The sequence below is a fragment of the Amphibalanus amphitrite genome, unplaced genomic scaffold, assembly GCF_019059575.1.
Source record: "Amphibalanus amphitrite isolate SeventyFive unplaced genomic scaffold, NRLGWU_Aamphi_draft 000514F_arrow, whole genome shotgun sequence".
Taxonomy (NCBI): Eukaryota; Metazoa; Arthropoda; class Thecostraca; order Balanomorpha; family Balanidae; genus Amphibalanus; species Amphibalanus amphitrite.
Window position 1 is genome coordinate 306,603 of NW_024882008.1, and position 26,154 is coordinate 332,756.

General features: G+C 53.0%; 1 protein-coding gene across 1 annotated transcript in view; it reads right to left on the reverse strand.

The window, feature by feature from the left end:
* LOC122393071 (teneurin-m-like) overlaps positions 1-26,154 on the reverse strand; it is a 111,557-nt gene that overhangs the window by 31,544 nt on the left and 53,859 nt on the right. Inside the window, exons 9-14 of the mRNA XM_043388675.1 lie at positions 20,886-21,058; positions 19,040-19,433; positions 16,576-16,770; positions 13,267-13,476; positions 11,843-12,028; positions 8,365-8,511 (exon numbers count right to left, since the gene is read on the reverse strand). Of these exons, the coding sequence (XP_043244610.1) occupies positions 8,365-8,511; positions 11,843-12,028; positions 13,267-13,476; positions 16,576-16,770; positions 19,040-19,433; positions 20,886-21,058 (1,305 nt within the window). The remainder of the gene's footprint in view (positions 1-8,364; positions 8,512-11,842; positions 12,029-13,266; positions 13,477-16,575; positions 16,771-19,039; positions 19,434-20,885; positions 21,059-26,154) is intronic.

The window sequence follows — 26,154 nt, forward strand, 5'->3', positions numbered from 1 at the left end:
GCTTTCTGCCCCGCAGCTCATTATTGAGCAAGAATATCGCACAAACTGCATAGAACATTGACATGCAGGTTGTCGGCACATATGGAGAAGGGGATGTTTTGGTTAATGCCTCCTTTAATGGGAAGAGATTGTGGAAGAACAACACATTTCTCTTGGAAATTACTCATCCTCCTTCTTCCTACGTGCCTGCTTTAGTAATCGAAGTACCCCTATTGACTCTACGTTCTTGATTCGGCTGTCGATTTTATGCATGGAATTCCGCTATATTATATTTTCTCGCTCAATGTCCCCTGAGCTATATTGAGGCGTCACGGGACAGCAATGCTCAGCACACAACCGCAGAGAAAAAGTCAATGTGGCCATGCGTTTTGTATGCCAAAATGTGTGAGCCTTGGTGTGTACCAGCAGCCGTTGTCACCATTGTAATTTTCACGACTTTATCTTTAAAAGGATGCAATTTCCCACTTCCTAGTTCCCAGACTGGGTTTGGAGATATTATAGTTTTACAGAAACATTTGGGAATGTCTGTAATGTAAGTTAAAGCGAATACCGAAAGGAATCCACATATTTTCGATTTCCTGTTTGCTGTATTGCTTATTAAATGCCAGACGTCATGATGGCATGGCTGCGATTGATGGTATGCCGGATGGCCAGGGTACGAACTCACGGTAAGTCAGCTTGGCCGGCAGGCATCAACAGGCACAATAGTCTTACACTGATATTGTCACCCTCAGTTATTCGTCACCATTCAGCAACAAGCCCAGAGCTTCGGGCTTTGAACCGTAAGGTACAGGTGTAGGAGCAAGACATTGCGCCGATTCGAAGGGCTGGAAGGGCAGCATCGCGGGGGCTGGAATGCGCCTGAGCGGCTGAGACCATCCCATTGGGACGGGGGTGTTCTGGGTGCACTCAGCCGCTCATGCTGGGAAATGCATCCAATGGAGCTCTCCATTCGAATGATTAGGGTGACCTTTAGTCTAGAACAAGGAAGGATGACTGTTGGCTGGTCCCGAGGATAGATACAAAGGACAGGTAATGACATCATATAATGAATCGAAGACGGCCCCGGTCCGATCCTCTGATAGAGGTTCATCAACACGTATCTCGTTGTGGACCATTTCGTTTTCCTCCACCGTAGTTTTTGCACCGACCTGAACCGGTTGGAAGGTAACGATGTTCAGAAACCATTAAGATCGTAATTGTATATTCGTTGTATATTCGTTCACTGAGCAGGTAGGACAGGTTCAACACAGTGAAAACCTCATCCTATCATCCAATAATTATAAAGTAGTCTTCATGGAATGGAAAGGCTAACCTAACTCAACGAATATACAATTACGACCTTAATGGTTTCTGAACATCGTAATCTTCCAACCCATTGCGGTCGGTGCAAAAACCACGGTGGAGGAAAGCGAAATGGTCCACAACGAGATACGTGTTGATGAGCCTCTATCAGAGGATCGGGCCGGGGCCGTCTTCAATTCATTATATGATGTCATTACCTGTCCTTTCTATCCTCGGGACCAGCCAACCATCATCCTTCTTTGTTCTAGACTAAAGGTCAGCCTAATCATTCGAAACGGGTGGGGATGGGGTAGAGCTCCATTGGATGCATTTCCCAGCATGAGCGGCTGAGTGCACCCAAAACACCCCCGTCCCAATGGGATGGTCTCAGCCGCTCAGGCGCATTCCAGCCCCCGCGATGCTGCCCTTCCAGCCCTTCGAATCGGCGCAATGTCTTGCTGCTACACCTGTGCCTTATGGTTCAAAGCCCGAAGCTCTGGGCTTGTTGCTGAATGGTGACGAATAACTGAGGGTGACGATATCAGTGTAAGACTATTGTGCCTGTTGATGCCTGCCGGCCAAGCTGACTTACCGTGAGTTCGTACCCTGGCCATCCGGCATACCATCAATCGCAACCATGCCATCATGACGTCTGGCATTTACTAAGCAATACAGCAAACAGGAAATTCGAAAATATGTGGATTCCTTTCGGTATTAGCTTTTAACTTACATTACAGACATTCCTAAATGTTTCTGTAAAACTATATCTCCAAACCCAGTCTGGGAACTGGGAAGTGGGCAATTGCATCCTTATAAAGATAAAGTCGTGAAAATTACAATGGTGACAACGGCTGCTGGTACACGCCAAGGCTCACACATTTTGGCATACAAAACGCATGACCACATTGACTTTTTCTCTGCGGTTGTGTGCTGAGCATTGCTGTCCCGTGACGCCTCAATATAGCTCAGGGGACATTGAGCGAGAAAATATAATATAGCGGAATTCCATGCATAAAATCGACAGCCGAATCAAGAACGTAGAGTCAATAGGGGTACTTCGATTACTAAAGCAGGCACGTAGGAAGAAGGAGGATGAGTAATTTCCAAGAGAAATGTGTTGTTCTTCCACAATCTCTTCCTATTAGAGGAGGCATTAACCAAAACATCCCCTTCTCCATATGTGCCGACAACCTGCATGTCAATGTTCTATGCAGTTTGTGCGATATTCTTGCTCAATAATGAGCTGCGGGGCAGAAAGCTTCTTAGGAAAGCTTAGAATAATCACCTCGACCCGTCAGTGAACGCTAAAACACGGCTGACCGGGAACGCGGCGGCACGGCGCCAGCCGCCGCGTGGTGCTAGTGTGCGCGTAACTAACGGGGAGACTTCAACGCCTGGCGCCGTCCCGACAGGCCTCCGTTCAACCGCTCGCAGCAGGCTAGGTTTTCGTCCCAGATTTTTTTGATTGGTATCCTACGGCTTCAAACATGCCAGGGACCAATAAAATTTAGTAGTGAAGACGATTAAAAAAAATCAAAATTCGACGATACACCCTAAATTAAATAGGCACGTAGAAGGGCTAGGAAATAAGACAATATGCTGGACTGACGTAGGATCAGGAAGCATAATTTCTACGACGAAGACTTCATGTAGTTCTCAGCATTAATAGTCGACACATGACGCATAAACAAGCAGCATCCTTCTACAAAGAAATATTCAAGTTTCAAGAAGCCACCAGGATGCTGACTCCCATTTCCATACCAAGCCGTCTGGCCTGTTGTTGTAGCGAAGTGCTGCTCTGTTGTTTTAGCATATTCGCCTCTCAGCGAAAGGCCGCGGTAAGGTTCGCGCGCCTTCTATGCCGTTCCGTCTTTGTGGCTCTCTGGACTTTGGCCGGAGCTAAAACCGGAGCCGGAGCTGCCATCTCCATCTCCAGGGCGACCTCTGAGCGTGCCCATCCGCCGGATTGGCCCGCCTAATCGCATGAGCCGGCCGGCGCCGACTATGGGTCGGCCAAAGTGACCGTCGCCGCCGACCCCGACTGCCCCGGGCGCGTATTCGCCAATTGTATTACACGAATCGGCCCATCAACTAGCGACATCTCTAGTGCGACGTCATAGCCATCCGCCGCGACAATGCATGCATTGAGGCTAGATTTGAGTTGAGACTATTTTTGCATTGTATATGGCTACCAGACATGTATATGTCGCCGTAGCCGAGTGGTTAGAGTCTCGGTGTGATGGACGACAGGTCGGTGGATCGATTCTTGCTTCAGCGGTTCTTTTCTCTTAAAAAGAAGTCGGTCGTAGACGCGCATTTTTGGCCCCTACGTTCGCACGCCAATATCGTACGCCCAATAAATCTCTGACAAGTGTTCATCTGATTAAGGAATAAGTTGCAAAAGAACTGCAGTTGCAGTCTATACCTGAACTACCAATTTTGTTACGGCACTGTCGATATTCGTCAAAGTCGGAAGAGCTATTATGAAACACACTCGAATGACAACGGATTCCTGTATTATTTCATCGATCAGATAAGACATGTATAGAGATAAATTGATGACAGCCCGCCGTGAGCATGCAACTTAACAACCAGTCCCAAGTTATCTTCATAAACGTCTAATATAAATCTTTTGACTTTAACTAGATTCCAAGTAAGAGGACTTAGGTATCCCCCTGGCGGCTGAAATGTAAAATTAAAGTTAGGGCATAGCTCCTATAGATGACGCTCTGACGGCTGGAAACTGATTATCTCGTCCCGTGATTACGCTAACAGCTATGCCGAACTTTTTTTGTGCATGGTGATTCTTACACGAAAAGCTATCTAATAGCCTGCTTACCAGCGTGCGATTTTTACTTTTTATCTTAGGTTTCGCTACTTTTAGGTACTTTACCTTGCCAAGTGCCCACCTACTTTCAAAAGGTCAGCGCCGCCCCTGTCAACGCTGCGTGCTATCACCCATTGGCAGTGAGAAATATTGATCAATGAATGGCCATCGCCCAGCACCATTTGTCTTTCCATTGGCTACGTTCGCATAGTATGCACTATGCATTAGTGATGTCAATCACAGAAAATGAGAACACCGCTACCAAACCAAATACAAACAAAGACCATTGGAAAATACCGAAACCGAACCGATCGGTTGGACTGCAAATATTGCAACATATTCATTAGAAGAATGCCTACGTCTGATTTCTTAGGTGCACGCCGTTGCAAATGTATAAAAAACGCACAATGACATATGACACGAAAATCGAAGTCGCCGAGTGGATTCGAACCACCTACCTCTGAAACACCAGTCCGATACCCTAACCACTCCGCCACGGCGATAACGTAACCCGTGTAGCTTAAATGTCAATAAGTTAAAACCTAGCTTCAATAGACGCCACCAGGGCGAGGACCGAAAGTATGACGCCACGCTGACGTCACTCAGGAGGCAAGCTATTGGTTGGCCGATTCGTGTAATACAATTGGCGAATACGCGCCCCGGGCGGCGGTCGACGGCGGTCGGTGGTCGCCGCTCGGTCGGCGGAGGCCGCGCGGTGACCGGGAGCAGGAATATGACCGCCCCCCTCCCCCATCCCCCGGGACACCATCTAGTGTGACGCCGGCATAATAGGCCTGTCTCGGGCCGCAGAGATACGGCAGACAGAGGCGCGATTAATAGAGAAGCACGCGCGTCGATAGTACGTTCGCCGCGCCACCCGCCTCCCCGAACGAGACGCAAGAAATGCGTGCCGGAAAATATTCACCAGCGTTTATTGCAGCAAAGGGGACAGTTAGTGTTGCTGAAACTAGCAGAACTGAGCTGCATAAAATAACTCGGATGACCATCGAAGTGAGTGAATGGCTTTCGTGGCCGACTGAACGGTGTCCAGCGGCACAGCATGTGTTCAGGCGCCAACCATCCTGCCATCTAGCGGCAGAGACTCACAACAATCGCATTCCCATTTCTGAATTCGGCCGAGTTTCAGATAATCGTGTCTGATCAAACTTATTACCTATATCACTAGTTTTGCCACACATAGAAGCGAATCGTTTGTAACATATGCGTTTGTGGATTTTATATTGTCCCTGCATTGACGTTGCATCATAGGGCATGACTCATCTACATCATGACTCATCTACATGATATGGTTACCTAAGGAGACGAATCATATCCCAGAAAGTCACTTATTAGATACTGACGATCTATTCGCTATAGTATTGCAGCATAGTAAAACGTGTAACACATAAGATACGGTTCCATGACAACTGAACCAGTGACAACTGAACCAGGACAACTGAACCAGTGACAACTGAACCAGTGACAACTGAACCAGTGACAGCTGAACCAGGGACAACTGAACCAGTGACAACTGAACCAGGGACAACTGAACCAGGGACAACTGAACCAGTGTCTACTGAACCAGTGACAACTGAACCAGGGACAACTGAACCAGTGACAACTGAACCAGTGGACAACTGAACCAGTGGACAACTGAACCAGTGGACAACTGAACCAGTAGACAACTGAACCAGTAGACAACTGAACCAGTGACAACTGAACCAGTGACAACTGAGCCAGTGGACAACTGAACCAGTGGACAACTGAACCAGTGGACAACTGAACCAGTAGACAACTGAACCAGTGGACAACTGAACCAGTGGACAACTGAACCAGTAGACAACTGAACCAGTGACAACTGAACCAGTGACAACTGAACCAGTGACAACTGAACCAGTGACAACTGAACCAGTGACAACTGAACCAGTGGACAACTGAACCAGTGGACAACTGAACCAGTGGACAACTGAACCAGTAGACAACTGAACCAGTGGACAACTGAACCAGTGGACAACTGAACCAGTAGACAACTGAACCAGTGACAACTGAACCAGTGACAACTGAACCAGTGACAACTGAACCAGTGACAACTGAACCAGTGACAACTGAACCAGTGGACAACTGAACCAGTGGACAACTGAACCAGTAGACAACTGAACCAGTGACAACTGAACCAGTGACAACTGAACCAGAGACATCTGAACCATTGACAATTAAACCAGTCACAACTGAACCAGTAGCCCAGCCAGCAATTTTACTCCGGGCCCAAGCAGGCTGAAGTGAGGCTTGCCCGATATTTTTAGTTGGGCGAAAGTCGGCTAGCGCTTGGGCTAAAGGCAGCTAGCGTTTGGGCAGTCGGCGTATGACTAAAAAACGCCGACTAAAGCCAATGCTCTGCCGGAGGTATGCGCGCTCGGCGAGCTCAGGACAGCCGTAGTTACGCCCTAGCTGTGCGACGTTTGGCGCAAGCCTGATGTAAGCCCGAGGAGTCAATCCATTTATATACCGGAGATTCCTCTGGACCCAAGCGGGCTGAACTCTGCCAAGCCCACGTTACATGCCCTGTCTGTCCCGAGTTACGCCATCAAAGTGAATATTATTTATACGTTGCTAACTATTCGGGCGTCCCAGGTGGGCGTAACGGTCAGTTCGCGACCACCAGGCCCTGTCAGCCCTGTCAGCCATCGTACGGCTCTCGGACGGACACTGACACAGATCAATTGGCAGACCGGCAGATTGGTACAGTCCGTCCGTACAGCCACGCGCTACCTTGTACCTATACAGCGCAGTACGACATTAGAATTGTTTCTGGTTCAGCTGTCCACTGGCTCAGTTGTCCACTGGTTCAGTTGTCCACTGGTTCAGTTGTCCACTGGTTCAGTTGTTCGCTGGTTCAGTCGTCACTGGTTCAGTTGTCCACTGGTTCAGTTGTCCACTGGTTCAGTTGTCACTGGTTCAGTTGTTCGCTGGTTCAGTCATCACTGGTTCAGTTGTCCACTGGTTCAGTTGTCCACTGGTTCAGTTGTCCACTGGTTCAGTTGTCCACTGGTTCAGTTGTCCACTGGTTCAGTTGTCCACTGGTTCAGTTGTCCACTGGTTCAGTTGTCACTGGTTCAGTTGTCACTGGTTCAGTTGTCTACTGGTTCAGTTGTCCACTGGTTCAGTTGTCCACTGGTTCAGTTGTCACTGGTTCAGTTGTCACTGGTTCAGTTGTCACTGGTTCAGTTGTCTACTGGTTCAGTTGTCCACTGGTTCAGTTGTCATACTGGTTCAGTTGTCCCTGGTTCAGTTGTCCCTGGTTCAGTTGTCCCTGGTTCAGTTGTCACTGGTTCAGTTGTCGCTGGTTCAGTTGTCACTGGTTCAGTTGTCACTGGTTCAGTTGTCGCTGGTTCAGTTGTCACTGGTTCAGTTGTCCCTGGTTCAGTTTTACTGGTTCAGTTGTCCCTGGTTCAGTTGTCCCTGATTCAGTTGTCACTGGTTCAGTTGTCTGCCTACCATAAGATACACCACTCAGCAGCTTTACTCAATTTTTAAGAATATTCAAAAGCAGAAAATGCATATGGGAAAAATTGTTGATGACACTCATATTTCGTGCCCAGGGACGACATGGTCATGGTCGAACAGTTCCACTCGGAGCAATGTGCAGCGTCTGAAAGCTTTCTCTGCACTTAGGCTAAAAGAAAAGCCGGCCTATTCTGAAGTTAACAGCGCTGTCCGGCTATTGTCACGGCGCGGCTCGGCGTACTTGGCACTAGTAAATATCGGTAACGGCCGGCGCCGTTCCCTGTTGGACACACAGCTGCCAGCGCGCGACGCTCAGCCATGTTCACGAGGCTATTTGTCGGCCGACCTTTGGCTACCCGGCGGCGGAGCCCGTCCGACCGGGAAGACGCTGCTCTCAAGACAGGACGCGGGACGGCGAGAGCGTTACTCAAGAGCCGCCCACGCTCGGCTGAGTGAGGTGCAGGTCCGAGGACATTGCTTGCAATCAACAAGAGCCCTCTTCTCACTCTGGGTACTTACGAACTCAATCCTGAGATCGATCTTCAACACTAGCTGACCCTAAGCTAATCGCCTATGGTCTGATGGCAATGGACTGACTCATTGTCTTTGCTAATGCAAGAAAAATTGTGATCGTCTTTGATTGTCCTTTTAAGGACACTGCCTGTCTATGATTTACTCTTCTCATCTCCACCATCCCACCGTTTTCTATTTAACCTCACCTGTCGCTGCCGACGATCCGTTCGACTCACCTCCGTCGTTGTCGATGCCGTCTCGGCAGTCCATCTCCAGCGGAATGGAGCAGTTGACGCCGTCCCAGCCGGTGGCACACGCACAGCCGTACCAGCCGTCCGTTTTGACGCACGAGCCGCGACCGCTGCAGCCGCCCGGACAGCCGGCTGCAGGGGACAGACGGGTCAGTCGTGGGTTTGGTGGGGTGTGAAACAGAGGGAGAGGGAGGTAGAAAGGGAGGTAGAAAGAGGGAGGTAGAAATTGAGAGAGATAAAATCGTATTTAGCTCCAAAATCATATATTGAGTAGCCACCGAGCCGTCTATCTAATTTCATGCTCTATTTCATTTTCTATTTCATATGTCTATTTCATACTCAAGCATTCATCTTCAGAGCACCGTCTCATAGTTTTGACGTCATCCACCTTACAAAGTAAACGCCACTCATCAAATTTGTATGCTGTGTAGCTAGTTGCTAACAACTCGGCTGGTTGCCATGATAATGTTCCAAAGTCAACCAAGGGCAAAGCGGCTTGCACACAACGCGGAACACTGCAGTGCGGCATCGTCAACGAACTCCCGCAACAGGTATTGATTTGCCCACTTCACGCTGTCGTGACGTCACTGGAGCGCAGTGCACATGACGTGTGAATTAGTGCCGGGTCGGCCGGACCGCAGTGTGATGAAGTGCTCCCGGAGCGGCGCCATAACAGCGCGCCCGGCCGGCTATATAGCCGCCCGCTGAAAGCCCTTCGCGGAGCCGGCTGCGCGTTCCCCGAGTCGCACCCGCTCCCCTGTCCCGCGAATCGCCGTGATGCATGAGGCAATCATTTTTGTCCGCCGGCGCCGCGCACAATGTCGAAAATCCATTGTGATGTTTTTGCGCTGTCCGGGCGGGCACATCGTTAAATTTACATCTCCTCGGGTGGCCGGCGGACAGTGAGAAATGTTGCGCCTTGTCAGTGGATGGTGTCGACACATTATCAATGGTGGGGCGAGCCGGCCGGCCCCACAGACGGCCCGCTACGAAGGCTCGACTTTTTGGCAGCAGCTCAACCAATAAGAATGGCTGACACGAAGAGGGCACTACAAAGTTTGGTCTCGCCCATTTCGAGACCGAGATGAGCCCGAAAGCGGCCCTCCACAAAAACATCGCCCCATTGGCGGCCGGCGTCAATAGTGAGGATGAAATGAATGTGTGATTAGATGAGAAGAAACGGCAGCCGTCGAGCTCCTGCAGAATCGGCGGCGGCCCTGCCGGAGAATTACTGTGGGCAGGGCAATGGCAGCCCTCCGAATGACCGCTCCATCGCTTCCAGCCGACCGCTCTGAAGGCAGCATGCATGGCCGATGAGCCAATATCGTAAAACTGAAATCGATGATGGGTAATCGATGCTGCAAACGGCCAACGGTATTAAAGGTGACCGGTCGGGCACACATTTTTAATGAACTCAATATCACTCGCCTTTAACCCTTTGTTAGGCGAGCGCAGCGGGAAATACCACAAGAGCTAGGCCATCGACAAATGGGTTTGTTTAATCAAGGCCCGGCTTCAACTACCATTACCAGACTGATATTGATTCCTCTGAACTCCAACGTTCCGCAAAGAGCCTATCATCCCTCAGTCGATATCATTTGACATCGGCTTCGAGGCGTTACATTTCATCAACTCGACCGTTAACACCGATTAATCTATCAGCTCTTGCGTCAGGATTTCTCGGAACTCAATAAACTGGTGCCACCAGTCCAGTTTGACACGAACCGTATACGAACCACTCGAGTACCATTCTTTAGTTCCCCACCCCGCCGCGTGGCGATGGTCTGTTTGTGGTAGGTCGCGACACCTTTTGCCTGTGGCGCCCACCTGTCCTGTTCCCGTCACAGCCTGTATGACATATCCACATGCTTCAATACCCATCCTTCCAGGGGTTCCTCCCACTCCTGCCGGGATCCCAGCCCGCCTCCCAGGAGGTCGGTGCCGCCGACCCCGGTCCTCCTCGCCTCAATACGGACAGGACGGCTCGATACCCGTCGCCTCCGTCGTCGCCGTCGGCGCCGCTGAATGCCGTCGCGACACGTCGTCGATCAGCCGGTGACGGCGGCGCCGGCAGCAGCTGGGAGGTTCTCAGTGGGCGGACACCACAGCGGCCATTCACTTCACCTTCACTCGGCGGCTCTGTCAGATTTACACCAGGGCACAAAGGACCGGCGCCCCCTCCCCTCCCCGCGCATCAGAGTTCCGTCGCTATCGACGAGGACTGCACGTGAAGACGGCGCGTGGTTCCGCGGGGAGCGGCACGGCTGCCGCGCGCCGGGCCCATCGCTACGGAGATCGTTACGGGTCGGCACTCCGATGGGAATGGTGTGGACGGCATTATGCGCCAACGAAATCGATTCGGATATTATTCAGCGGTGCGATAGGTGCAGGAAGGTGAATAGCAGCGCACAAACAACGAACGGAATAGGCTTCATAAAGGTTGTTGAGCTTCGAGCCGATGCAATCAATCGTTTATACTGCTATATAGCGTACGGTATTTAAAATTATTTTACAAAGAGGGATAATGAGAGAAGTACAAAAGTGCCGGGTTGATTCGATCCCAATTTGAAAGAACATTGATATAAAGCTGAAATATATCCGATTTCCGGTAAAATTATGTGTCAATTAATTCTAGTACAAGAATGAAATGCCAAAAAATTACACGCCCAGTCGCAAGTGATGCGATCAACACAAATGAAGATATCTGAATAATTGAACGACAGTCACATCTTGTATGCTTTTGATCAAGGTAAACACGCAATGAACCTGAAACATGCACATGTCAATCTGCACCGTGGTTGCGGTTTTGCAAAACATGCACCACCAACTTCGGACTAATTTCGCCAATCAGCAGAGTGGCATTCCAACTCGACCGAAGCAAACCGCACCTAACAAAACAGTAGCGGGAGCGCAGTGCCGGGTTCGCGTTCCCAACACTGCCGCTCGTATCGACCCGTACCGAATTACGGAAGTCCGTCCATTAACGTTCAAGAGATAGCGCGAGCAGTAAAAACGGGCCCCTGCATTAGCCGAACGAACCGTGCCGAGTGAACACAGCTGGACGCACAAAACGCACCAACGTCGGGTAATGCACGGATAGTGCATTTCGGCAAACTCACAATGCAATGGAAAGTTCGAGGAAACGCACTGAAAACAGACTTAATAGGATTGATTTCAATAGAAATGCAACTTCAATACGGCTAAGATTAAATCGTGGTATACCCTGCAGGATTCGTGGTAAGCAAATATCTCATTCTGATCCATCAGTCTCCTGACATTGAATCCACGGACAAGCACTCTGTAAATAAGCATTGCTGTGTTGAAAAATAGTATGACATTTATGTGCTGCACTTTCATATCATCTGAGCGCAAAATAAAAAAGCATTTTCATAAAAAAATATTGCTGAGCTATCGGAACACTGCCCCGTCCCTACATGGTCAAATCCAATATTGGAGCACTCACGTATGCTGCAGTGTTGTCCGTTCCATCCCTGGAGGCAGACACAGGTGCCGTTCTTGCACTGTCCGTGCTCGCTGCAGCGTGGGTCGCACGTGCGGAGGTCACAGAGCTGACCGTTCCAGCCCGGGTCGCAGACGCAGTCACCCGCTTGACACGAGCCGTGCGGGCCGCAGTCCAGGTTACACCGAGCTGAAACAAAAATACAGTCATTAATTCGGAATACACCTCAGTGAACACTGAACACCACCGTCACTGTCACGATTCCGTTCATGTCAGCAGCACTTTGGCAGCACTGAGCTCTGATGGTCTGGACAGCTCACGACCTGGCGCACAAGTCTGTCGCAACACAGTCGCCCCGGTGCACTGTGCCGGCGCACGACGCTAAGCCCGGCTTAGAAGCGTCATCTGATGTAGCCCGCCGGCCGGCGAGACGTCGGTTTATCACAATTTAGCACGCAATTACGCGCCGGATTCGGAGATATTTGCCAGATGACGGCGCTCGCTGCAGCGGCCGACATGAGACACGAGCGCCATGCTCGGCGACACGACTCCGTCAAAACGGGAACGGCCTGACACTGTAGCGAGCCAGAGCGACATCGTCGACCAAAGCCGGGCGGTGGGGAGGCAGTGGGAAAATGTCGCTATCGCTGCGGGCGGCGCCGGTGGCGACGGCGCCTCGGGCGTGTCTCGGCGCCAAAGTTAGGTCGTTAAATCGCGGCCTGTCGGCGAAGAGTGACAAAAACAGAGTCTTCTATTGACACGGGGACAGGACGGTGGGCGCGAGGCCCGTCCGCTGGTTTGAGTGGCGTGTTCGGCCGATCTGATCGGCACCGGGGGCGGTGGCCGACAGACTCCGATGGAGGGCGTGTCACAGGCGGTCCAACCGCGGACGGAGTGACCGATGGACCACACTGTCACAGCGACATACTGTCAGGGGTTCTACTGTTGGACGGAGACAGTGGTGCCAGCAGTCCGACGTGGTTTGCATTATCTATCGCGAGACACGAGCGACATGTGAGACGGGAAATGCCGCTGTATGAAGCGCAGCAAGGCCGAGTGATATTGATACCTAACGGGATCAGGTCACTCAGGCTTCAATAATAAATACATTTATTTGAGCCGCTTCAAACGTATCTAAATATAAGATGTTTTGCAGGGTTGTTCCAAGAATACGAGTAGTTCCTTTTTACTTTACGCAATAGATATCAAACATCAGCAAAGTAATATTAAATAAAAAATGAAAGACGAATGTCACAAACAGCATCCAGCAGAATGTTCGCAGCTTTGAAAAAAAAAAAAACAAATTAAAGTCACATTCATCATATTCCCTGAAATAATCCCCTCTAACCAATCAATATGAAATCCTCTATGTGTAGGTATGTACTATATGATACAACTGTTTTCCACAATCCCACTCAGTCACTCACGTTTGGCGCACTCCGGCCCGGTCCACATCTCGTCACACAGGCACCGGTCGCGGCTCAGGTCGAACACGCCGTGACCGGAACAGTCGGGCAGACAGCGGCGGATCCTCTCGTCGGGCTGCTGACACGCCGATCCGACCCAGCCGGCCAGGCAGACGCAGACGCCCTCCGTGCACACCCCGTGACCGGAGCAGGTCGGGTCGGCGCAGTCGGCTGGCGGAGGGGGGACGGGTCACTGGGGGTATCTGACTGGATCAGGTCGGGTCGGCGCAGTCGGCTGGCGGGGGAGGAGAGGGGAGGGTCACTGGGGGTATCTGACTGGAATAGGGGTCGGGTCGGCGCAGTCGGCTGGCGGAGGGGGAGGGGAGGGTCACTGGGGACACGAGACCAGGAGCATTTGCTGGTACAGGTTTGGATGAATATTGATACTGTGTTGGCTAGTCCAAGGCAGTTTGGTTATATCTACGTTTTGCAATGATAGATGAATCATATTCAAGAATATTATCACAACCATATATTTAAACCTATTGCCCCGGTTACCAGCACATAACAAAGAACGGCGAATGCATTTAGTATTATTGCCATGGCGGGTTTGTTTGAAGAAGGCTATGCCACGATGTTGCAATGTGTGATGGTGATAATGCATGTTTAATGGCCCCCGCACTAGTGCCACAGCCTGACAGCGATGTCCGCGGGTCTTTGAAGTGCACCGAGCGCTCTAATGATGTGTCACCATGACGTGTATGAAACATTAGTAACTTCTAACGCACATAAAGCGGCAGAATAAGTGTCATTAGCGACATTTACGACCCTGTAACATTTCAAAGCCGATTGTTGCCTTTCTAATCAAAAGCGTTCCTTGGAAATTCGTGGGCAGTAATTTACAGCGTAAAATATGTATGCATTCAGCCGCGACACTGATCATAAGATAAATTTTACGCGAAGGGAAGACGGTTGTAAGCATTTTCAAGTGGTTCCGGGCTCCGGCAATCAAGCTTAAAATAAACTAACGCAGCAAGCCGCAAACAACACATTCGCTAATGATCGTATGAGAGCGAATCAATCAGAATCTCTAACGCTGCGACCAAAGCAATCTGGCTCCAAGGCAGCGGCAATCAATCCGAATTATCCCCCGTAACATCTGTCCAGCAATCAGAAATGAACAGCCATTCGGAGCTAAGCCGCCATTTGTTGAGGCAGGCGGAGCATGCACGCTGCCCTGACATGTGACCTCATTAACCCAGCAACTGAGCTCCGGCTGACGGCGGCGAAGTCGGTACCTATCGGATTGGGAATCCTTCGGCGGCGGCCCCGACGAACTCTCGCCTGGGTACCGTCCCCATCGGTGGCCCCGACCAACTCTTCAGGATACTGTCTACACCACTGCGGCCCTGGCGAACTCTTCAGGTTAGGTACTGTCTATACCTCGGCGGTCCCGAGAGAGGCCGGCTGGACACGATCGGGGCCACCATTCGACAGCGGCCGCCGCCGGATACCGTCCCGTTGAGTGCCGCTCCGGCCGAGCCCACAGCATGCCAAGTGGTGGACGGAGGGTGGACGGAGGGTGGGCGGTGGATGGAGGGTGGAGGGAGGGTGGATGGAGAAAGGGCGGAGGGTGGTGGACGGACGGTGGACGGACGGTGGACGGACGGTGGGCGGTGGACGGAGGGTGGACGGAGGGTGGACGGACGGTGGACGGAGGAGGGCGTGCAGTGAGGGGGGCCAGGATGAGCGGAGGCAGTGGAGGTTGGAGGCAGAGGAGAACAGGAGGCGGAAAGCGGACGGAGGGTGGTAGGAGGGCAGACAGAACTGGTTGACAGATGTGGGGAGAAGGAAAAGAGGCATGGGAAAAGGCGAGGCGCACTGCTAGATAAACATAGACAATGGAGTGCGGTAAAGCCAGCGGCAGGGGTTCACTTCAATTCACTTCAATTCAGTTCAGGCGACGGACCCACCGCCTGCTTCACTGCAGCTCTCCGAGCCACCCAGAAAACTCCACTCGGTCCACCCCACTCCGGACAGAGTAATCCAATATTCCCGGAGGCCGCTGCGCTCGTCGCCAGTCGAATTTCCAGTTAGAGGACGGCAGATATTCGGGCGAGCCGCCGACATGCCCTTATCAAAGCTTTCTTCGGGCTCCGCGCCGCCGAGCTATTTTCGAACCGCGACGTTGCTGCTCATAGCGGAGACTTTCATCGCATTTATGCAATTCGCTGGGGTGCCATATGGGTCTGACTTTTCGTTTCGGTCTTGTATTTCGCTCGGCTGAACTTTATTCTGGCGGTATCACCGCCTCATTTCGGCTCTTGTCTCCTTCCCTCTGCCTTTCCGCTCTCTACCCTGTTCGTCCTACCGGCCCCGACGGCGGCCGTATTAACATTTTACTCAAGGCCCTAAATACAATTTTACTCATCTTCCCGATGCCGTCCATTGTTGGCGACATCAACTATTCAGGCCGTCTCCGCGCACCGCGAGGCCGCCCGCTCGGACCGGCTGCCTTATTGATGCGCGTCTCGTCAATAGATGGCGCTGGGAGGCGGCCGTCTACGGTAAATATTGTATACGGCACCCGGTGATGAACGAGGATCCTGCCGGCCGTCTGACGAACACATTTACTCTCGGCGCTGTAAGGAGGCGGGCGGTCCGACGGCAAAACGAGCCTTCGTAGCTCGTTACCAGGTGGATCAGTCACCGCCGCCGGCGGCCGGGAGGCGCGGGGCACACAGAGGGGGAGAACACGAGCCACGAGCTGAGGAGGGGGAGGGCCAGAGAGACTGAGGGAGGAGGGGAGGAGTGATGAGAAGAATGGGTGTGATGAGATAGAACAGAGCTTTCCGGAGCGTTCCCAGTCAGCAACCCCTGCGCCCCCGGCGTCCGATCTGCACAGGTGTCTCCGCAGTTGCCGAGTTGCATCAGAAAATCGATCGGTATTAGAGCCACTACACGGTTTGTACATTGTGGTGGAGTCCGGAATGATTGGGGCCAGAACTATGTGAGAGAATTCAGAACGTAAGAGGGAGTCCAAGACACCGGCATGTGTGATGAAATCCTGAGCATGCAATGTTATGCCACCTCGGTATGTGTCGTTATCATCCAGCTTGACAGTCGCTCCACAAATGCCTGCAGCATGCACCCGACAACCAGCAGACGTCCCAGACAACATGCAATGCAGGCAAACCCATTGTTGATCCAACCTACAAGCCGGTAATCACTGACAGTGAAGCGGTCATCGCCACCCAAACCGAACACCTTGAAACCCCTCCGCACCCTAGAATCTCTCAACTAGCAGAACCATCCCCGTTGTCTGCTCACCTGTCTGACAGAACTCGCCCTTCCAGCCGGGGGCGCACTCGCAGCGACCCAGCCGACAGACACCGTGTCTATGACAATCAGCGATAACACAGTCTGTGGCCGGGAGGTCACACTCTGCGCCCTTCCATCCGTCGACGCAGTGGCACCGGCCGCCGCTGTAGCTGCCGTGGTTGCTGCACAGCACGGGGCACACGCCTGGAGACGGAGGGAGGGGAGGGTGTCAGTCGCGGGGAGCTGAGGGAGGGAGGGGTTACGAGAAATGTGCTGCAGCTCCCGACCGGCGCGGCGGTCGTTATTTGTTAGACGGCGTCAAAATTACTTCCGTCTGCATAATTCGCAGTGCGAGACCTCGCCTGAAAATGGCCGAACTGATGAAGAAAGTAGAAATATGAGCAGACAAAGATCAACAAACGGCAGAAAAGGAAATGAGCTGCATTCCTTAGATGATACACATCTTATGTTGGGTTAATCAGGGTAAACATAAACAAGGTCATAACTTATGACATAAGGTATAGGTACTGTAGCTGGTTTCAATTCAATTTCAATTCATCTACCCAAAACATTAGCTACAACACACAAATTACTACCGATGCGAGCCTCAAACCACCCAACTACATAGTACATATGTCGCGTCGCCGATGTCCGTTCGCTCCCATCTGGCCGAGGGTCTGGTGATCGCTCCTCGGAGACGTATCATCGGTATACGGGGAGCGCGTGGCTGTGACCCGGATGTACCCCACACCCCACCCTCCGGGGCAGGGGTCACTGTTCAGTATGCAGCCGCCGCGGACGGGGGCAGATGGAGCGGCCGCAGCGTCCGCGGGCACTCGGCCTAACGCTCCTCAGCCGCTCTTCAAGCGCGAACGAAACGGACCCCCATCAGCGTCCGAGGCAGAAGTTGAAGTCTGGAGCCAAAGCGGTCGCGTTTTCGTCTGCGGTCGACTGCTAAGCGAGCGATCGGCAGAGCGACCAGGTGGCCATCGGCATGGAATGGCCGTCACGTCTACAGGTCAGCTGCGACTCCCGATTCATTCACGGGTCGAGCTGAATTGGATTGGAACTTTCTCGGCACGAGGTACAGGTCCGCTCGATATAGTAGACGGCCGTGCTCCTGGGAGATCCGCGGGCAGTGACACTGCACGGCAAACTTGTGCTCTCGTGCAATTACCGTCACATCACGAACAGTCCAACTTCGTTCAAAGAGACAGGCTGATGTAATTTGCATGAGAAATATTTTATATTTTAAGTTCGAGCATACAATTACAATGGTATTTAAATGTTTTATTTTTACGCTACAAAAGACGTTGCAATGGAATATGCTACGCTGTCGTTTAGAAGTCCGCTTTTACGTGTGTGGCGTTTCATTCCGAAGCTCACCCACAATCCACAACATCTTCCACATTGTTGGGAAAGAAACAGCGTGTTCCCTCGTCATAAAAGAAACCGCCGCGTCACTCCCCTCCTAAACATATCGACCCCATCACCGCGTGATCCCACCCCTCGGCTCGGCGCCACGAAGCAGCCAAGAGCTAAAACACAAAGCCTGTTTTTCGACACTCGCCGCATGTTGGCCGGTATCGCCGCCGAGTCCCCAGCTTTTACACTAATGAGCTCCATGCATTACAGCGCAGAAACAGCCAGATTAGTGCCTTTAAAGAATGTCACGCGAAGGATGCAGCGGCATACCTCCGTGCCGTGTCGTGCCGCAGAGGCCCGGCTGTGTGGGGTGGGAAGGGCTGGGTGGCAGGAGTGCGGCTTACCCGCGGAACCCGGCGCTGTCGCCGGCGCCGGTGCGTGCTGTTTGCTTTGGCCCCGATCCGCGGCGAACAAGACAGTGGGATGGTGGTCCGCCGCCGGCGCCCGCCAAAGAAAAGCTCCCACCGCAATAACTCATGATGATGGAATTACAAGACATGAACAACACCGAGATAACTAGGTGGCTGGTTTATGAGGTGGTGGCGTGGCGAAGAAAAAATCCCTGGATTGTTGTCGTTCTTACTCACTTTCTTCGCCAACACAGTTGATTCACAACGTTGTAGATCGTATAAACGATTAGTTGTGCAGACATAGCTCTATTCATCATCGTCAGCTCTAAGCGCAGTATCATGTTGTCCTCTAAAGCCTTAGCATTAAGCCCCAGTGTCACCGTGAAATACTCGCCACTTCACCGGTTCTCGTAACTTCCTCCACATGAATCCGTAAGTTTCAGGAAAGTCATGCGCTTCGTGTCACAGAAACACGTGACCCTTGTCAACGTACGGTGATAAATTCAGCTCCGTTTGTTAGACCCGCATTATCAAATGCTACCGCGCCGACTAGCTTCAAGGCGCTCTGTCGACAGTAAATCAGTGCTCCTTGTTCAGCCCACCTAATAAAAAATATATTCATCTGGTCATGTGATAAAATAAACAGCTAAACCCGTCCCCATCTTCCCCTCTCCCTCGACCCCAGCTGCTTCACTCACTTGTGGCGCAGTCGGGTCCGGTGTAGCCAGGCCTGCAGGTGCACTCGCCGCGCCGGCAGCTGCCGCGGCCCGAGCAGTTGGACGGGCATCGCAGAGTGTCCGGCTCACCCGTCTGAACCGCCAGCTGCACCGGAACCGTCGCCTCGCCGTCGTTCAGCACGGCTACGAACCAGCGGCCCGGCTCCAGGTGTTCGATTAGCGTCACGTTCTCCAGCAGCTCGTCGCCGAACGGTGAGCGACCGGTGCGGCGCGACAGCACGCGCGCACTGCGCTCCAGCGCTCCGGCGCGCACGAAGGCGCCGAACTCGTGCTGCGTGACGCGCGGCGCGGCGTTACGCCGGCCGTACACGGCCAGACTGGCAGAGAGCGGCGCCGTGACGGTCAGGTTCATCACCTGCAGAGGGAGATGGGAAAGACGATGAAATGATTAGTTTGCGTAGGTATTTCGAAATTGCAAGCGGTAACCACCTCCCGGCCAACCTCTCGTAAACAATTACTGTCAGTTGCATGATAAATGGTTAAAGTTTATGGAGCTGGTAACCGTTTCAACTCCCCAGTAACCTGTCATCATCCCAGTAACCTGCAAGTGCACTACCGTCCAAGTAAACTGCTACGGTCCCAGATACCCATTTGCCGCCCGTCACCGTTTACCACCCGTCACCGTTTACCGTTCGTCCCCCGTTTACCGCTTGTCCCCGTGCAGCCCACCCATCGATCAGCCCCGCCGATAGCCGGTCGGTAACGGGTCGCGTTTTTGCCGCTGCCGTGACCGGTCCGTTAGTTTGTGGCCGGCGACCTGCTCGGGTCCCGCGACCGCAGCACGCCGCAGACGGCGACATATCGGCCGGGTCGGCCGCTCCCAGGCGGGGGCCGAACGGGCGGACCGCTCCATTTAGAGGCCATCGATGGATGGATGCCGGTCACGCGGCAGGTAGGGGGGGGGGACGAGCAGGTGGGGCGGGGTGAGGTGGTAATAGACGGCTCCTGCGCGGCGGTTACGGATTCTCCAGCGAGGAAGGTCGCGAGAGGTCACTGTATGGCTCTGTTGGCCCAGCTCTGTCCCGCTGAATCACGACGCCCCGACACGGCAGTTCCGGCGGCCGGCCGGTCGGGAGTGTGTTTGCGTGTCAGAGCGCCACGCTCGTCTGGTGTGCCGTCCGTAACGGAACAAAGTGTCGCCGTCCACCCACAAACCAACCCACAAAAACTAGCACCGTGTCCGAGAACAAGCTTACTAAAAGCCTACAAGCATTTCATTTTCTGAGAATAGTGGCCGCATGTTTACAGAATATTTGTCTGTAAAAATTCAGGCCACTACGAAGAGTTGTATGAGTGCCGAATTTTCTGTAAACGTCACTTTAATTGATTTCATGTGGTTTATCTTATCACTCATATGAATTTTCCGTACCCGGTACCGTATCTATTGCACAATGCTTTTGGTAAATCAAAACTGGATGTGGCTCGAGTCTGAACGTGTCAGTGGCTGCTAAGTGAATACCATTCGTGATGTCAAATTTTGTCTTGTTGGAAACCATCGTCACTAAGATTTCATATTTATCCCGCCGCGCAGGGGCGGCATATTGACTATCTATGACGTCAACAGGACAGCAATGTGCACTTTGAGATAGTCATGATGTCTTTCGAGGGCAGCTTTATGCCCTTTGTGGGCTTCGTAATGCCAGCTTTAGGACCGCAAAGCCATATCACCCTGGTGCTTGCGCTCCTTCAGGCTCAATTTCAAGACATAAGACACTTAGCCCTACGTAAGCCCCAGGCCTCTGTATGCATCCGCACCTGTTTGAGAAATCTATAACCCATCCACATTCCACCACATCCACGCACTGACCTGCGGTCGGTTGACGTCGTGTTCCACGGTCCACAGTTCGTGCGGGGCCAGCTGGTGAACGACAGCGGCGCCTGGGGTCAGCCGAGAGGGTGCCGGGACGGGTGGAGGTGTCCGCGGAGAGACCGGTGAGGACGCCCGTGACGGCGTGCCCGCTGCTGTGTCCGACACGTCCACTGTGGAATGGAGGGAACGGGCGGGGTTAGATGCAGGTCACATCGTCAGAACACGGTGTATATCGGCGGTTAATGCCGTCAGCAGGGAGAAGGGAGGCGTCGGAGAAGTAGAGAAAACAAACAGGAGTGCTGCCTGATGCGCCATGGGACACATTGGTTTACCCAGAGTCCCATCAGTTTACGTTTCAGCACCTTGGTTTACCAGTCAGTCAAGTCGTTCTGGGTTCCAAATTATCTCCGTATCCCCTGGGTAACGACAGCTAAGTGGAATACCAGTTGAGCAAACCACCAACCAAGCAAATATTTATCGTCCAATATGCAGTGTAACAATCATGATGGTATGTCAGTCCATTATTACGCATAGAATATCGTTAACTTGCTTTTCGTACTCCGTTCGTAAGCCGGAGCGCCCAAGAACACAATGTGCCGGACGCCGGTAGTTATTCCACTGGTCCCTAGATGGCGCTGGGATCGCAGCGCCTGAAGTTATGCTGTGCCGCAACACTAGGTCTGAGCCAATGCGGCCGTGTGGAAGCCTGAGAGAATGACATCAACATGGAAAAATGAACAGGTAAACGGCCAGAACTGTCAATACCTTTCTTGATAGTGAACAAAGCATGAGGAGGTGAGAGTAGGTATGAGATGAGAGAGAGAGAGAGAGAGAGAGAGAGAGAGAGAGAGAGAGAGAGAGAGGGGGGGGGAGGGAGATATGTACGTATAAAGCCATTTCGGTTTTTGTTTTCGAAATAACGATCGGTATTTAACCCCGTTGTGTTCATTCATTCTATAGTTCCTAAAGGAATACGCAAAGTTATCATGTAGCAGCACATGTTTTGCCCAACATTTATGAAATGCGCCAGCGATAAGCAGGCGTGCATCATTTTTCCTCACTTTCGCGCGAAGTCGCATCTCCAGTGGGGACAAACAGACTGAAGCTGTTTGCCGGCGCTGCAGTCTCGGCGATATTCGTCTTGCGCCGTCTGAAAACTCACAGAGCCGGGCGGCGCCAACTGGTCCGATAAATCACACCCCGCTCTGCATGCAGTACACACGCGGCCCGGCAGCAGCGGGCTCCGAGCGGCCCGAATAGGCCGCGCCGCTGCAGAGCTCGGCTCAAATGACGGCGCGCCTCCGGCCGGATCAACTGAGCGGCTTTACAGCTCAGTCGGCCGGCGATACACCAAACGACCGGCCTCGGATGGCAACGGACCAAACATATTGCCCTGGCGTCCGTCATCGCCGCGCCGGCCCTGCAATTCTGCATCCCCCGACTGTAGTTATCGCTTAGTGTTGATAAATTAACAACCGAGACTGAAATTCAGTGTTTTCCTGTAAATATATGCTATGCTATAAAACAAGCTTGAGGTACGAACTAAAAGCCAAGCCTCATATAGCCTGCTCTGAAGTCAAATATTATGGGATCCATCACCCGAATCAACACCAACAATATGAAAAAATTATGCAGTGGCTCCAAATCACACACCATCTATTCCGATTTTTGCCTTCCACGTCGGTACACCAGGCGTCTACCCCGCAGCTGGAGCGCTCTGCTAGTCTCCGGGGTGCACCGTCTAATGAAGCACGGATGTCCACGCATCTGTCCCGGCAGCAACATCCGTCTATTAGTCGTCGATCGATGCCTGGAGCCGCCCGACGGCGACGACGACGGTGCGACAGACGGCAGAGGGTTCTTGAGCGCCCCTCGGCCGCTGCCCGCGGCGCTCCGCTCAGCCATAATCAGCCGGCATTCATGTCCCGGCCAGAGCGCTGTAATTGCGCGGAGGAGGGATGGTGTCATCAGCAGCGATGCCGTTCTCGGCACTTCCGCGTTGGTCTATACTGCAGTCAGGCTGCGTTAGTGGAGGCGACTCAGCCGTTTGCGCGCAGAGCGGCTGGCCAGCCGGAGTCATTTCTGGTGCGGCAGCTGCGTTTGCGTGCGCCGGCACACGCAGCGGCGGATCCATATTGTCGACGGTCTGCCGGTGACGGCCGGCATTGACCCAGAGTCCGGCGGCGGGCGGCCCGAGGGCCCACTCGGCGCGCGGCCATCGTGGTTCAACAGCTCTCGACGAGCTGCGCCAGCGGCCTGAACAGGAGCTCAGAGGGCGCCGCTCAGTTGGCTGAGGACTGAGGAGTGCCGCCGCCGGCTGTCGAGGGCGCCGAACGACCCGCCCAAACAGCTCATGTCGACTCATGTCACACACTTAACGGAGAGCCGGCTATCAGGATGCAGACTGGCTGGACTATTTCCAGCGCCGACAATTTATCCCAACAGGGATTTCTATTCTTACATGTCGTTGAGAGCAATTGTTATCCGATGCAATTGTTTTATCATTAGAACATTATTATTATTATTATTAGAACACTGGCGTAACAAACGTTACGCCAGTGTTCTACAACGTGCAGCTTTTCTACAGCATTCATTTAGCAGGAGAGTGATTGCTGACTCTCAATGATCGGCACGAATGGCTATTTCAATTGAAGTACCGATACACAAGGTCAACCATAGAGCACCGTGTTGCAGGCTACCTGAAATACCTATCCAACTTGACTTTTAAATGGCCGACTGTCAAATCGGAACGCTAATTTCTAAACCAAATATCCATCGTATCACAACCATTTCTCTCCATTTAGAAAGAAGAGAGATGTCTAAAGCCAGATGAGCCTCCCATCTAATCGAAACCCCCGCACGCAGGAGAGCAGACAGACACACAAACGGACGCACGCAGCCATTTCGAGCTCGGTCCAATCGCAGCTCTCAGCCGAAGACAAAGGGGACAATTAACAGTTCTCTGGGAGACGATCGTGGCGCTCCTGTCGAGCGGCGGCGGCAGTGGCGCGGCGCGGCAGCCGGTGTCGACAGTCGGCCGCCGGGGGACGCGGCTGCTAATTTATGGCCGGGTTGCGTGTCGGCGACGGGAGACAATGCGCGCTGCCGGGCCGGACCGTCGGCCGCCATGTTTTCAGCCGGCTCGTCAGAGCTCGGCTCTCAGCTCTGCCACCGGCACCACCAGAATAGCCAGCCAGCCGAGCGGCGCCGGGCTAAACGCGCCCGGACTGCGGCCATTGAGACGGTGCCGGTGGCGGCAGACCGGCCGTGGTCGACCGTGCCGCAGCCGCCGGATTATGCGCATTGCTGAAAGGCGCCGCCACTCGCCGGCGGGAGGAGACCTCTCCTAAGCCGGTCATTTGGACCCGCCGCGAGTCGGATGGCCGCCTTATCTTTATGCCGCTCGGAGGATCGAGTCCGCTCCGAAATGCAGCTCCGACGTGGGATGAATTGCTATACATACATGGTAGGTATGTCCTCCAATTCCACGTCACATCTTGCCCGATGCATTTGCAGGTCGGCGGTGGAGCCCGGCTTTGACGGTGAACTGCTAACTTGGTGGGCTGACCGCTCTTCATGGCGCAGCTGGGCCAAGGCTGACCAGAATGACGCCGCTTTTCTCTGAAAGGTTGAGGTCAGTCGGGCCGGGATAATTCGCTGACCGGCTGCATCCCAATGCACCAGCAAAAGCATAACATTACTAAATTCTGGCACACGTCCTAAGCAAATAAAGCGAGCAAGATAGAACGTTTTATTCTTATAGCACTCAATGATTATAGCTCGAGATGATACCGTCAGCACTCAGCAGTCAAGATGAAGCAAGGAACAAAGATTGATAGCGTAATCACCAGCCAGTACCCGCCGCTCGGCCATGTTAACTCACGACAGTGGGCCTAGTGCCAGGAGGTGTTGAACCATCCTGCACAAGCATTAGTCACGCCTTTGGTCTCGCTGCTCTGGCACTGTCACTGCCCTGTCTTCCAGTCGCTCCATGAGTCACTTTGGCACCGCTGGGACGCCGATCAACTTTGTTCGCGCCGCGCTGACTCAGCGGGACTGTCACGCAGAAATTGCAGCCCGCTGCGACCCCGTTTCGGACTGAGATCATCATATTGCAATAAGTAATCAGAGCGTCATGCATTACTAATGTTTACTACCACTCGAAGACCGCCGTACATCTTCCAGGCTGCATCTTTTCGCCATCACAACGTTCAGCACTCCAGTGATAGACGAGGCCATGCATGGATATCGGCCCTGACTCTCATAGCATCTCCCCCCCACATCTCTGCAACGCCACCACCCCACCACCGCGGCGCCCCCATCTCCCCGCCCCACCGCTCAGTCCATATGGTCCGGGGAATAACGCCGACGGCGTCTGTGGGCGGAAATTACACGGCGCGTGGCGGAAATAGGTCCGGATCTGACACGGCTCGATCCGGTGAGCCGCGGCGCCGCAGAGGTCCCTGAGCGAGCAGAAACAGGGGCAAACAGCGCGTGACCTGCTTAGCTGCCTGGCTGGAGGGACGCTCTGCAGTCTCACAGGCCGAAGAAGGGAGATTATCTTCCTGTTTGCTACAGAGACCGGCGGAATATGTGCCCGAGATCTGGTGATTGCTGGGAGGTTATTTTGTTAAATCATGGCTATGAATGCGATTAGTTTAAATAAGACCTTTGTGTTTCCTTTACAGAAAACAAGCCAACTCCCATAAGGAGTGAAAAATATATGGTCGTTGTAATTAACGAGCCATGTCATTTCACACAACATCATAACTAGCTAACATCATAAATAAACGCACCCAGCACATCGTTCCGGAAAATTTGCTCCACCCGCCACAGAGCTCAGAGAGCGTGCGGGGTCACTGGGCCGGGGTCACTGAGAGAGTACAGCGAGGTCACTGCGGCGGGTCACGTCCGTCCGAGAACACATGACGTCGGTGACGCCGGCGCCGCCCGCGGGACCGCTCAGTCACCGGATGGCTCCCGCGGGCCTCCTCCTGCCGCGGACGCGCCGCTCTCCTGGGCGTCGTTACCGACATCCGACTGATGTCAGGTGACGGCTGACACCCGGTCACCGCCCCCCGGTGTCAGAAGGTCGGGCGGTAACCTTCTGACACGGCCTCTGTCAACACCCAGTCACCGCTCGGTCACCGTTCGGTGTCAGAAGGTTACCAGTTACCACTCGGTGTCATCCGGTAACCGCCCGGTGTCACGCGGTCACTGTCCGGAGTTGCAAGGTCATCATCCAACCTCGCGCCCACTACTAACC